Below are 14,160 nucleotides of genomic sequence, written 5' to 3' on the forward strand. Positions count from 1 at the left end.
ATTACGATGGAGGAACGAATATGCATTGACGAGCAGATCATACCATTCAAAGGTAAACTCGACATAAAACAATACGTCAAGGGTAAACCAAAGCCGTGGGGCGTCAAGGTGTATATGTTGTGCGGAGCTTCCGGCATCATATACCATTTTCTTATTTACCAAGGTTCAACGACATGCCTGAATCCAGACCAAAAGAAGGAATTTGGTGTCACGGGTGCTTTGGTTCTTCACTTGACGTCAAGAATTCCGGATGGACTTGGACACAAAATGTTTTTTGACAATTTCTTTACATCTTTGCCTGTGATTCGAGAACTCGACAAGAAGAAGATATATGCTGCCGGCACTATACGCATCAACAGGATGCAAAAGTGTCCACTGAAATCGGAGAAAGAATTGAAAAAAGCTGGAAGAGGCTCCCATGACACTTTAGTAAGCAGTGATGGAAAGATTGCCATAACGTGGTGGTTGGATAACCGCGCGGTGAACATGGCATCCAACTTTTTTATCTGTTGAAGAAGAAGATTGTGTCTCCCGATGGAGTAAGACAGATGGTGCTTTCATTGAAGTGAAACGGCCTGCTATAGTGCAAGAATACAATCAGAGCATGGGAGGAGTTGACAAGACCGACTTTCTTGTGTCACTATACTGCACCAACATTCGTTCTAGAAAATGGGCACTTCGCGTTATTGCACACTTCATGAACTTGGCTGTGACGAACTCCTGGCTGGAATATCGACGCGATGCTGAGCAACAAGGACTACGCGTGAACGATCAGATGGACCTTCTAGATTTCACGCTGCAAGTTATGGATGCCCTAGCAAAAGCTGGTGTGGCTGTTGCGTCGCGAAAGCGCGGGAGACCGTCGTCTTCCCCGATGCAGCCATTGAAAAAGCTTCAGTGTGGCAATCCAAGGCCAGTGGAAGATGTCAGGTATGACCAAACCGGTCACTGGCCTGTTACGAAAGAAGAACAACAGCGCTGCATGCTGGAAGGCTGCCAGGGCAAGCCAAGAATCAAGTGTGAAAAGTGCAATGTCCACCTCTGCATCATAAATGGGAGAAACTGCTTCAAAGAATTTCATGTCCGTCACTGAACATTACACGCGTTGCTAGAAACTATTTTACTGCACCAAAGTAGGTGTATAAAATGGAAAATAAACCGTTACACTAACATTCACTTTTGCCTCGACTGCACCCATTGGGCCCTGATGTCCTCATTTGAGGACATGGTTCTAAACTTAAAGTTAAGCTAACCGCGCAAATTTTTTAAATAAACACCACTGTTTTATGGTGTAAAGAACCAGAATATCCCACCGAAAAAATTGCAGGTGTGATGAAAAAATTCCAGGGCCGAAAGGGTTAAGAACAGCTAGCCCAAAATGAAAAAAAGCAGACTTGATGCCTGCTTGTCCTCAGAAAGGTAGGGCTTTGCAGCTTGCTCACTACGTGAAAGACAAACTTTATGCTACAACACTGGCAGGTCTTGTGGCTCTTCTTATGCGTCGCCTTTATCAAAAACTCAAGATCCCAAATGATTTGCGTCTGGGTGTTGCTGTGACGCTTGCGAGGTAAAATAGATTGTAGTCATCACTTATCCAGAATTGTGGACCTTAATTGGTGCTACGAGAGCGGTATTACAGGGCTAATAAATAGCAGAAGGAAACCACTTTGGCTCATTATTTTTCACAAAGGCTCTACATCGTACGTTATCACTCACAAGCTATATGAAAATAAAATGGCAGCGTCTGCAGCCTCTTCAAACGCTACAAGTTTGGGTATTCTTTTAAAAATTTTGATGGGCGAGATAAGGAGGTTGATGAGAAGCTAAAATACCAAAAGCGTGATAACGTGAGCCGTGCCCACTTCATACTGTGTTCCTTACCCGCTCGAAGACATTTCAACAAGCGGTTTTGTTATCGATATATTACTTGAGCTGGAGAGATAAAGCATACACAGTGACCAAGGGACCCACAGTAAAGTGTACAGTTTGCCCACATTTGCTACAAAAATACAGACAGGATACCCAACATTCTTTTTAAGGTTATGCAAATCACTTCGAGCGAATACACAGTGTCCCTACTCCTCATAGCGGGTAACCAAAACAATGTATGCAACGAAGGAGTGGTTAGTCCAGTTGAACTGAATATAAGCATATAAGACCATAATGAAGTCTGCTGTAACGAAGTAATAACATAACGAAGCTATTGCAGGATTCAGCTCAACTCGAATACTTTAGTGTAAATCCTCCGCTAATTGCTAACTTTTGAACTTGTCAAGCTGTATGCCCGAGATTGAAGACTGGAACCTAACCCTATCTAAGTTTCGGTTCACAAAACGCACAAGCCAACATAAACGAACCCGGCAAAACATTTTCAGAAACTTCGCGCGACACCCATCAGAGCAGAAATGAAAATCGCCAACACTTGACAGATGGTGATACAAAACATCGCACACTTTCAGGTGATGTGCAGTGGCCTCAATCATGGCAAGAAAGTGATATTCAAGTTGTTGTACATATGCAAAAGCTGCTTCTGATGACACAGCGAGATTCCCAAAAAGTTTGCTGGGAACGTAGTATGCTTTGAGCATTGTGAAATACTGGTGGGTACCTTTAAGCGTCTCACTGTCGTCTTTCAGTAACTGTGGGCAACTGCAACCGTCACATGCATTCCGAAGGAAGTGTTTGATGAGAAAACCAGCTACATAATATGCAGCGGAGTCATCGATAATATGGGAGTGAATGTTGGTCGCAAGTTCAGAGAGATCGTCTAGAGCGGGAAAGTCGTCAGGCTGTGGCTGTGCCCACTCCTCATTATCCACAAGAGACGCACTGGTGAGGGAGAATGGCGAGAGCTGCTCCTGGAGGAGGTCACATTCATCATCCTCGACATTTCCGTATTCTGACAGCTTGAAGAGTTTTCTTATGCAGATGTGCTTCAGGCCACAAATAAATTGTGCTACATTGGGGTTGGTGTTGCAACCCTGTTTTTGCCTAATGTGGCCAAATATGTTCTCCAGAGGATCCTGTTGAAGCCTGCGTGTTAACAGGTATTCAAAATTGTAATTTTTGGAGAGGTCGTCCCATAGCTGACAAATAGCCTGAATTATAATTTGCCAACCTACGATGGTTTGTGGTTGACGTCTGCCAACAAACTGCCATGATGCAATCCAGGGAAGCTGGCTTCGGAGGAAGTCAATCAGCTCTGAATCATTTTTCATGATTGCATGCCGCAGCTTTTGCGAAGTTCTTTTTTTACTCGAGCTGTTCAAGGCATCGAAAATCCTGTCCATACGATCACGAAATTGAGCTGTAGTGATGGCCGAGGCAGGCAGCACCTTCGCATACACCATTGTCGTGATAGCAATCGAAACTGATGCACTGAGGACCTGAGTTGCTCTGCTGACCTTCATATTAGAAAAAGGTTTCTGTTGATTGCGCCGTTCAGTCAACTTTGGAGCCAATCGCAACCGCAACTCATGTGAGGATTCGTGAAGGCTTACAATGTGCGACCAGTTAACGATGTCATCCCCAATGTATAACTTGTGTGCTTGGACATTATTGCACGTTGTTTTAATTAAATGCGGAACATCAAAAATGTAATACACCCGCTCACCATTAACTTCAAAAAAAGGCTTTGCTACAGTCACTCATAGTTAGTTAGCGAGACTTGCACTTGAACTGCCCTGGTCAGAAATGACTGCTTTCACTGCAATATTAATGCTCCTAAGCTCCAAAATGAGTAACACCAGCAAGTTATGCATAACAGATGATGGTGTTGATGTGTGCCCTGTAGTAAAAGCAACCGGTTGAACCCACTTTCTCAAAACACCAACAAGAAGAAAAGCCGGTGCTCGATGCAGCTGGTTGCATGGTGCAGATGGTTGCACACTGGGAACAGCCATTCTTGTAAGCCTTGTGTGCCCAGGGTCCATGAAACTTTGAGCAGTAAAATGGTCGCTACAAACCCTGTACGTTGCGTACAATAGGCTGGCCGGCTTACTCAGGAGATCATCGCGTCCAGCATACTGCATCCATGCTTTCATCCTGCATTGGCAATGAACTATCAGTTGAAAGGGAAAGTGCTTGAATAGTAATTTTTTATTGTTACCCTCAATGAGCAAGTACGAACAGTAAGCCTAAAGACATGCAAACCATACAAAAGCTTTAACACACCTGCCGTCCCGTGGTATGCGGAAGAAACTCGTCCCAGGCTTCTTGTGGGTTCTGCCATTGTTGAAGCACCTCGATACACAGCAGTAGCTGCCGTAGCTTGGACCGCCGGACGGCATGGCATCAGCGTGGTCTGAAAATGTTAGTAAGTAGATGCTTCGCTGTCAAATTACGAAAAAGATATGTGCACGTCATAAGTGTACCAGCAAACCCCTTTGAATGATTAGCTAATCGATGCACAATACAAAACCAGTCATACATCTCTGACCCATAAAACTCTGACTTACAAAGACAGACGTCAAGACCACGTACAAAGATCTTCAGAAGTTTTTTGGCCGCTATCCCTTGTAATGCAATGGCATCGCGGCCTGGGAACTTTAGAACACCTTCGTGCGTACGCAGTATCAGCAGTACATTGGGAAGAAAAATCATAGTTGAAATTTGTGCGGTAAAATTATATTGGAAACGTCAAAAAAATTTGTGGGCAGCTTGCACTAGTGGCACAAGGCTAGGGAAGAAACGAAGATGATGGCCACTTGGCTAGTCCAGATTTGCCTCCGGCACACCAAGAATTATTCGTGTTCCGAGCCTTCGGGAAACGCGTCGTGAAGCATGCGAGGCCCAGCGAACGCTTCTCAATATTTTGCACCGAGCCTATGACCTAGCTGCCCAGCTATGCTCAGCGCACAGACGCTCGCGTCCGTGGCAGACGCAGCACGCGTCGCCTTTGCTATACTGCATACGTTGCACAATGTTCCCGTCTAGCCGACGCATAGAGCCGCAAACTTTCTTTTTAGCGAACCTCCCCGCCCTTACAAGCTTCAGAAAAAGGTTACAACTGCGTGAATGAGACGCCACGTAAGAAACAAACTCGCACACACGAAGCGCAACGTGTGTGTGTGCATCTTTCTATGATTGTTGCATGGTGTCTTATTCGCGCAGGTGTAACCGTTTTCTGAAAAAATGACCCAACAAGCCCAACAACATGTCATTCAACAAGCTTCGCTTGAAAACGTGCCTCACCTGTTATCTCACGCACGAAAACGCCGACGCAGCCGACGTTGACGAAAGCGACGAACGCTTCCCGCTGTCAGTCATGCATGGGCTTGTCGCTGGGTGGATGGTGTTTATGACAGTACGGCTGAAGAAAAATAATCGCGTAAGGTGTGTTGACTAAATTGTTTTTATGTATAAAGAACATACCAAATTTGGGAGTATATTTATTATTTTGTAAAATTAATTTTGTTGCATTGATTATAACTGTTTTTTTTTGCGCTTGCGTCCTTTGACGTTTGGTGAGAGCACTAGTTCGATACGTTTGGGTGCACGTTAAAGAACCCCAGGTGGTCAAAATTTCCGGAGCCCTCCACTACGGCGTCTCTCATAATCATATGCTGGTTTTGGGACGTTAAACCCCACATATCAATCAATCTAGTTCGATACGTAGTCGTCGGCTACTGACCCGCAGGGCGCGGGTTCGAATCCCGGCTGCGGCGGCTGCATTTCCGATGGAGGCGGAAATGTTGTAGGCCCGTGTGCTCAGATTTGGGTGCACGTTAAAGAACCCCAGGTGGTCTAAATTTCCGGAGCCCTCCACTACGGCGTCTCTCATATTCATATAGTGGTTTTGGGACGTTAAACCCCACATATCAATCAATCAATCGATACGTAGTCGTGACGCACTTCCTGAGGCAAGGTTTCGCGGAGTGTCTTCTCCTGTCTCTTTCTTTCTCTATGGGTAAAGTGGGTAACGATTTAGAGTACAGGGTACTCTACTATGGGAGAGCTTAAAGCCGTCCCATGGGACTCAAGGTCCCGACGTCTAACAGACTGCAGGGAGTTCTAATGCTACATTTGGACTCTAAAGCTGGTAGGGCGAGTAGATGTTTGTCTTCCCCATAAACCTCCATAGTTGCTACCAAGTCATAATTAAGAATTCACATGCCCAACCAAATTGGCTAATTACAATTTGAGCGGTTTAAACAATTTTGAAGAATTCCTTTATAATCACATTCAACCTTTAGTCAAGCGGCGACAACGTAAAAATAATATTTGAGTGGTTTGGCAATTCACTGAAGCCAGGAGCGTGCGAAGCTCCACCCGCCTAGCTGCGCGTGTCGTGTCTCCGCGTGTATTCGTATGGTTGCACTTGCGGCCGTTTTGTTTGTTTGTTTAGTTCAGGCGTGCTGAATTTAGTCTCAAATGGAGCAGTCTAGATACAAAATGAGTCTGTGAGACGTCTTGAAAGGTTTTCATCAGTCCAGGGTCAAATGTGAATATATGCGACGGCGCGAACGTGTCGCAAGCGGTCGGTGTCGTATGTTTTCGGCACTCTTTCTGTCGAAAAAACGGAAGAATATTTCGGTTATTTCAAGCATGGCAAGCAAGTGCTGGTGCCTTTTGAGGATACTGTGAATATTTTTCCTGAACTGTAATATTTAGGTCTATTGTTTCATTCACGGCTTGATTGTGCTGTCGCAGTGACTATACCGCTAGTCGTGCACGAGCGCGCAGTTGCGATTTCTGGTCGACGACGTAGTTGCTCACAAGCTGTTGTCAATCTTTTGCTGAACCTTTAATGAACCCTTATTACACCTTCGTTCATTGCCAAGCGGAGTGGACGAAATTAGAAGTGGTGGTGCTGGTACACAGAAATCGATGCTGCAGTTTAAATGCCTGCAAGATTCTTCTTTGTTTTTTCAGGGTCGTGGTGTTTGATTGGATTTAGGCAGCAATAAAGTGAATATACTTGAAGGTTTTTCTGTCGATTTGGCCTCAAGCGCATCCGGCGAGATGGAGCCTGTGATCGGCATACGAGCAATTTTGTGTTTATTTTTCACAAACAAATTTGTCTACTAGTTAGTACGGCTTTCGCGAAATCTTGGTTGTCGTTCACAAAGCTAAGCAGCGAAATTTACAATTATAGAAACAATAGACAACTGCAACAACGTAGTTTAATTTTGCTTTGATCTTAGGAGAGCGCTAACTATGTTGTATATCATCGCGCGACTTGTCACATACGGTTCTTGAGCACACACACACACACAAATGTCTTCCTGAAGTAGTTATTCCAAACGCGAGAGACAGAACTCACCCCCCCCCCCCCCCCATTTTTTCTTTTTCTTTTTGACGACTCGGGTTTGATATCTCACTGCGTGCACGATACGTTCAGTTTTAAGTAATCTGTACACTCACGACAAGGATTCCGCCACGTAATCTTCATGTAAAATTCAATGATTGTTCGGGTTGCACAAGGCCGGTGCGCAGCACAAATTAAATGTGTCACGCGGGTCAACCCACTTCAAAGTGACGAGTTACTCCGTCTGCGCTAACACTGCCACATAAAGTACATTGAGAGCCGGGTTTCTAGGCTAATTGTTTTGACCAAACCCATCATACTAAATGTAATAAAATGAAGCGTAGAGAACATTTGTGGCTACACGAATGGTGCTCAGATGTTTTGTAATGGCCAGGCGTGTACTTCACCACTTATATATATATGTTTGGTCGTCAATCTATTACCATGTCCGATCGTCATTTGGCCGGGTGGAACACATTCGGAGTATATTGCGGCACTTGCCGATATAGATCTTGTCACGTAACACAAACGGTTGAATACTCACTTGCCATATGAAGCAACCGCAAACGCTGCTCGTTTGGTGATGCATGTCATCATATACTATTCAGACGGAGTTCCTTTTTTTTTTCATGTATTTTCTAGAACAATCAAAGAGGCAGAATGGTTTCCCGTTGAATTTCCACTAGCAGACATTGTTATGAAAAAATGCAGATCCCACGTACAGTGGGAATCGATGGTATATATGAAGCATGCATTAGGAGGGTTGATACGTCACTTTTAAATCAGCAGTACATTACGAGGCGGATGTAAATTATACCGTACAAGACTTCCATGTTATCATGGTTGCGCCTGGCATTTGTGTTCATCGTCCATTAACGTCGCGTAACACCAAATTCGGTATATGTGAAATTAGTGAAACGGCCGAAAGCGCACTATGAGCTTAGCATGTATACTATAGTCATGACTTCCATGTCATGATTTCCACGTTATAGGGTGTGTCACTTAAGTTCGCCATGCAGTCTTGTCATACGTATCGCATACCGTTTCTTGTTGTAGGAGGAAGAAGAAAGGAAGGACAGGGATGTTAGCCATCATTATTTGTATTGCGGTAGAGTGTGTGTGCATAGGCCAGGCGGGACGCTCAAAGAACCTGAAATGTCCGTCACATATCAGCGGGGGGAGACTCGCCTGCTCGACTGCAGAGTGTGCGGTTGCTCACCAGTTTTTAACGATACCCAGCAATGAAATAAATGCGAGAGGGAACTGATGGAAGCATATATCAAACGCCACGATATGCGATAGGGAACTGACTGAACTATATAAAATGCAAAAAAAAAAACATAGTCCTGATTGTGTAGCTTTCATAGCGTTATCACGAAAAGATGCTGATCATCTATTTAGAGAAATGTAATTTAGAATGTGTCATGCTCTGCTTTAAATCTTTATTATTTTTACGGCGCATGGGCGCGTGTTGGTAATTAATTCTTATCTGACTGTTTCATGCGCAGTGTTTTTATCTCTACCAGCTGCATCACGTGCTGAATAATTCACACTATGCACGGGCAGAAGTCTTCGGAAATCTACCACATGGTGTGGGCCTGCCTCTGCAACCCTGGTGTACCATGCTGCTCTAACCTTCAGGACCAAAAGGGCTTGGTTCGACGAGCCCTGACAGCAGCCGACGCCAATTCTAGGGATTTCCACCTACTAGTTGTGGGTGCCGTTCTTATATGAGGCGGTCGCTGCATACTTCCCTTGCTTTCTTTTTTGTTTAATAAATGTTTTTATCAACACCACCACCCAAGCCACGGTTATGGCAGATACCACGGACTACAAAATAAACGTTGACCAAAGGTGAGCAGCCTGAGCGACATCGCCAAGCCATAGAGAAAGAAGAAGACCTTTATTTCTCTATGGCCAAGCTACCATCCTATGTCACGTGACTCTCACACTACGCACGCACGCACGTGTGGTAAGCTTGGTGCGGAAGACTCTTTTTGCCTAGCAGTGTAATTTGTGTAATTTCCAAAGCTCTCATTGACAAAATGCTTAACGCAGCAAGAATATCGTCCCGTTCAGTTCTAGGCTCTAACTCTGTCACAGAATGTCTATTACGGCGTAGCTTCGTCACTCTTTCCTCCAAGGTGAGTGTGCTGCAGGGCTAAGCCTGTAGGCTTAAGTAGTTCAGCGCAGTACTGCGAAGTAAATGTTGTTTAAATAATGTAATTAATGTATACGTTTGAATACTTACTTACCATTCCAACTTTCTCGGTTCATGTTGTTGTATACTATTATGTTGAGTCGGTTGTAAAAGTATGACGCAATGACTGCTGCATGCCGGCATGCCATTTCGGCGAATGCGAGGTGAGCGGAGTTCACTGTGAACGTTTGTCCTTGCACTTATTTAGTTGGTAACAGGGAATTCGGACATCGTGCTCTAAATAGTCGTATTCTATGAAATCGTGTTGCTTGGCACAAATCGGTCCCAAAAGTACTACTTGTCCCATTCATTTGATGTATGCATGCTCTCACAAATGTAGTTTGTCAGGCTGCAATTGTAAAGCGTAACTTCATAACTCATTACGTGTCGTAACAAGAAAGATTTATTGGGACGCATGCGGGCGTTACACTCCTAGCTTTCGTGTTATCGGTGCAACGTGACTTGATTGAGCTCTTTAAAAAGCACACTGGCTCACTTGGCTGAAAGGAGAGCTTCGTACATGTAAACGTTGACTTTATAGCGTTTGCACGTGTGACAGAAGTTCTACATGTAAAGCAGCATAATTATGCTGCTTAATTTAACGCGATCATGTCTGGCATTTCAAATAATATGCCTTATTGAAAGGTGATATGTTCCGAACATTAAGCCTGCTTAGTTCAAGTCTGTTGCTCAGGGTGAGGGTGGGTTGGTTATTTCAGAAAATGGCTAATTGCTTACATTTTAATTCATCACCTGCTATTTAAATTGCATAAATTATTTAACGAACCAGCGAAAGTGTGTGTGTGTGTGTGTGTGTGTGTGTGTGTGTGTGTGTGTGTGTGTGTCGTATGGACTGAAGCATAGCACCACTCATTGTAGCCAGTAACAAAGGAGAGTAAAATTGATCAGGCTGTTGCATAGAATGACCAGCTGGTCTTAACTTTTTATGATGGGACATAGTGTATGCATGAAAATATTGGCCAGCAGCTTACATCATAATTCACAAGTGCCTAATGTAATATTCTTCGCAGGACCACCTTGTAGAGAAGAGTCATGGGCATGGGCAACAAGTTAGGAACAAGTAAGCTTGTGGTTGATGTGACATGTTTATCCCACTGCTGCATTTTTGTGTGGCAGTTCTGACAACTTGCATTAGTTTTGTGACCTGCACTGTTTGGCTGACAACTTGCATTAGTTTTGTGACCTGCTCTGTTAGTTGAAGTAGCCCAGGCTATTCGATCCTCTAGTAGTATCATTAGCATTACCTTGCTAATGTTACTGCTATGGTATGAATATACACAACCCATAAAATTTGCAGAACATTCCATTAGCGCCTGACTTGTGGGTTTTTGTGACATTATATATATATATATATATATGTGTGTGTATATATATATATATATATATATATATATATATATATATATATATATATATATATATATATATATTTCAAAGGCTTAAAATTTTGTCCGATTAGGAGTTGCAGATGGTGGAGGAGTTCATGAACAAAGTAAACTTTGCACTCAATATACATTTGCTAGATCACATCAAAATAGGTGTGGAAGCAGGCAGGAACGGTGCAATAAAACAGTGTGTGGCAGTTATCTATATTTGTGCAAGTAATGAGGTGTGGTGTCATCATTTAGTTCACACTTCCTTCAAGGTCATAGAGGGTAGTGGGGTCATCTAGAGTTTGAGATGCTGTTCTGAAAGAGTCTATTGATTGTATTGTACACTTCAGTGTACTATCTGCGTCAAATGAATCCGAACAGTGGGAAACCTTCGTCATGGTCGCCGTCCACTTATCGACATGGACAGGCACAACAGAGTCGCAGAGCTGCTGAACAGGATGTGCGCGCCTGTGAATCGTGATAACTGGACGGCGCCCTATACCATCACGAAGACTTGCTGCTGTCCGGGTTTCATTCGATGCTGATTGTACACTGATGCTCCTTTGTTAATCAGAGAGACAATGTTGGGCTGTTTGGTGATTTCTAACTTGCCAGGAGATAGTTTGCACTGTTTCTACCTTTCACGAGAACTTCATGGTTTTTTTCCCAATAGTCTTTTTAAATAAACGTTAATACTGCGCGGTCATCATAATCATCAGCCTGACTACGTCCACTGCAGGACAAAGGCCTCTCCCATGTTCCGCCAGTTAACTCAGTCCTGTGCTTGCTGCTGCCAGTTTATACCCGCTAACTTCTTAATCTCATCTGCCCACCTAACCTTCTGTCTCCCCCTAACCCGCTTGCCTTCTCTGGGAATCCAGTTAATTCCCCTAATGACCAGCGGTTATCCTGTCAACGCGCTACATGCCCGGCCCATGTCCATTTCCTCTTCTTGATTTCAACTCTGATATCCTTAACCCCCGTTTGTTCCCTAACCCACTCTGCTCTCTTGTCTCTTAAGGTTACACCTACCATTTTTCTTTCCATTGCTCGCTGCGTCGTCCTCAATTCAAGCTGAACCCTCTTTGTAAGTCTCCATGTTTCTCCTCCGTAGCTAAGGACTGGCAGGATACAGCTGTTATATACCTTTCTCTTGAGGGATAGTGGCAATCCACCTGTCATAATTTGAGAGTGCTTGTCAAATGTGCTCCACCCCATTGTTATTCTTCTAGTTACTTCAATCTCGTGGTTCGGCTCCGCGGTTATTACCTGCCCCAAGTAGACATAGTCTTTTACAACTTCAAGTGGACTATTACCTATCTCAAAGCGCTGTTCTCTTTTGAGGTTGTTGTACATTAATTTCGTTTTCTGCAGATTAATTTTAGGACCCACCTTTCTGCTCTCTTTGTCTAACTCCGTAATCATGAGTTGCAATTCGTCCCCTGAGTTACTCAACAATGCAATGTCATCGGTGAAGCGCAGGTCACTAAGGTACTCTCCATGAACTTTTATCCCTAAATGTTCTTATTCTAGGCCTCTGAAAACCTCCTGTAAGCACGCAGTAAATAGCACTGGAAAGATTGTATCCCCCTGCCTTATACCCTTCTTTATTGGTATTCTGTTGCTTTCTTTATGAAGCACTATGGTAGCAGTTGATCCCCTGTAGATTTCTTCCAGGATGTTTATATATGCTTCATCGACGCCCTGATTCCGCAGTGTCTGCATGACTGCTGATATTTCTACTGAATCAAATGCCTTCTCGTAACCTATGAACGCTATGTATAGTGGTTGGTTATATTTTAAGCATTTCTCTATTACCTGATTTATCGTATGAATGTGGTCGATTGTTGAGTAGCCTGTTCGAAATTCTGCTTGTTCCTTTGGTTGATTGAATTCTAATGTTTTCTTAACTCTGTTAGCAATTACTTTTGTAAATAGCTTGTATACTACGGAGAGCAAGCTGATCGGCCTGTAATTCTTCAAGTCCTTGTCATCTCCTTTCTTATGTATTAAGATGATGTTAGCGTTCTTCCAAGACTCTGGTACTCTTCCAGTCAGGAGGCACCTCGTAAACAGGGTGGCTAGTTTTTCTAACGCAATCTGTCCTCCATCTTTCAGCAGATCTGATGTTACCTGATCCTCACCAGCAGCTTTGCCTCTTTGCATGTTCTCCAAAGCTTTTCTTACTTCTTCTATCATTACTGGTGGGGTGTCATCTGGGTTACTGTTAGTTCTTATACTATTAAAGTCGTGGTTGTCCTGGCTACTGTACAGATCTCTGTAAAACTCCTCCGCTATTTTAACTATCCTATCCATATTGGTAGTTATTTTGCCTTCTTTGTCCCTTAGTGCATACATCCGATTTTTGCCTATCCCAAGTTTTCTCTTCACTGCTTTGACGCTTCCTCCGTTCTTCAGAGCGTGTTCAATTCTCTCCATGTTATACCTTCTTACATCGCATACCTTACGCCTATTAATCAACTTTGAAAGCTCTGCCAGTTCTATTTTGTCTGTTGTACTTGAGACTTTCATGCTTTGACGCTTCTTAATGAGATTCTTTGTTTCCTGGAAAAGCTTGCCAGTGTCCTGTCTAACTACCCTGCCTCCAATTTCCAGTGCACACTCCGTAATGATACTCGTCAGATTCATTCATTGTGTCTATGCTAAGATTGGTTTCCTCAATAAGAGCAGAGTACCTGTTTTGAAGCGAGATTTGAATTGCTGTACTTTCCCCCTCAGTGCTAGCTCATTGATTGGCTTCTTGCGTATCAGTTTCTGTCGTTTCTTCTTCAATTTTAGGCGAATTTGAGACCGTACCATTCTATGGTCACTGCATCGTACCTTGCCAACCACTTCCACATCCTGCACGATGCCTGGGTGTGCACTCATTATAAAGTCTATTTCGTTCTTATTTTAGCCATTAGGGCTCCTCCATGTCCGTGATTTAATTGATGTTTGCATGTGGGAAGTAGTGGCCAGATACTGCAACAGGGTGACCAATCCTTCTCTGGTGAGAAACCCCTTGCCGTTAGCTTGGGTCCGTGGTGTCGCTACACACCAAACACCTGCTTACGCAGACGGGGGTAGGGGCACAAAAATTTTGGCCTCGCAGCTTTGGCTGTAATGTGTTGCTGTTGGCCTCTTAGTTTTAACACGGCGCATTTTTCGCTGCAGCATGTGACAGAGTTATTTACAGGCTCCTCATTACCAGCTAGTCTAATTTTTAGTTTGAGAGAGCTCTAAAAACAACAAACTACTGGGTGCAGCTATCACCACTGAGCATGTGCAACTTTCAATACATCAGCACACATAACTGT

General features: G+C 43.7%; 1 protein-coding gene across 1 annotated transcript in view; it reads left to right on the forward strand.

Moving 5' to 3' along the window:
- The first annotated feature begins 9,178 nt into the window (after positions 1-9,178).
- Hsc70-5 (Heat shock protein 70 cognate 5) overlaps positions 9,179-14,160 on the forward strand; it is an 83,197-nt gene continuing 78,215 nt past the window's right edge. Inside the window, exons 1-2 of the mRNA XM_037427397.2 lie at positions 9,179-9,393; positions 10,481-10,530. Of these exons, the coding sequence (XP_037283294.1) occupies positions 9,295-9,393; positions 10,481-10,530 (149 nt within the window). The 5' untranslated portion in view covers positions 9,179-9,294. The remainder of the gene's footprint in view (positions 9,394-10,480; positions 10,531-14,160) is intronic.

The sequence above is a fragment of the Rhipicephalus microplus genome, chromosome X (assembly GCF_043290135.1).
Source record: "Rhipicephalus microplus isolate Deutch F79 chromosome X, USDA_Rmic, whole genome shotgun sequence".
Classification (NCBI taxonomy): Eukaryota; Metazoa; Arthropoda; class Arachnida; order Ixodida; family Ixodidae; genus Rhipicephalus; species Rhipicephalus microplus.